Below are 256 nucleotides of genomic sequence, written 5' to 3'. Positions count from 1 at the left end.
CCCCCGCCCGCCTCCGTGGCTCTTACCTTTTCTAATTCCAAAAGGTGAAACCTTAGTACTTGTATTGCTTGGATCATCTGCAAGAAAGTTTTGAGCAAGGGGTTACGTGGGAGACGGGAGCACGGGGGCTGTGCATTGCTGCGAGCCCGAGTGGGCGAGGGGGAGAAGGGGATTGTCAGGGCGCGCAGTCATTATCCAGGATTTTAGCTCATTGGTCACGCTTGAACAATTTTGATCAACTTTAGCTTAAGCACTT

The 256-nt window shown here is 51.6% G+C and overlaps 1 protein-coding gene across 1 annotated transcript in view; it reads right to left on the bottom strand.

Annotated features, from left to right (window-relative positions):
- The window catches only part of LOC104084154 (homeobox protein Meis2), a gene marked incomplete at its 5' end in the record, with an annotated part of 106,150 nt that extends 106,073 nt beyond the window's left edge, over nt 1-77 (bottom strand). The window contains one exon of the mRNA XM_009587890.1: nt 27-77. Coding sequence (XP_009586185.1) covers nt 27-77 — 51 coding nt within the window. The remainder of the gene's footprint in view (nt 1-26) is intronic.
- Nucleotides 78-256: the final 179 nt, after the last annotated feature.

The sequence above is a fragment of the Fulmarus glacialis genome, unplaced genomic scaffold, assembly GCF_000690835.1.
Source record: "Fulmarus glacialis isolate BGI_N327 unplaced genomic scaffold, ASM69083v1 scaffold13871, whole genome shotgun sequence".
NCBI lineage: Eukaryota > Metazoa > Chordata > Aves > Procellariiformes > Procellariidae > Fulmarus > Fulmarus glacialis.
The sequence above is the reverse complement of the archived record's forward strand: the minus strand, read 5'-3'. Positions and strand labels throughout refer to the sequence as shown.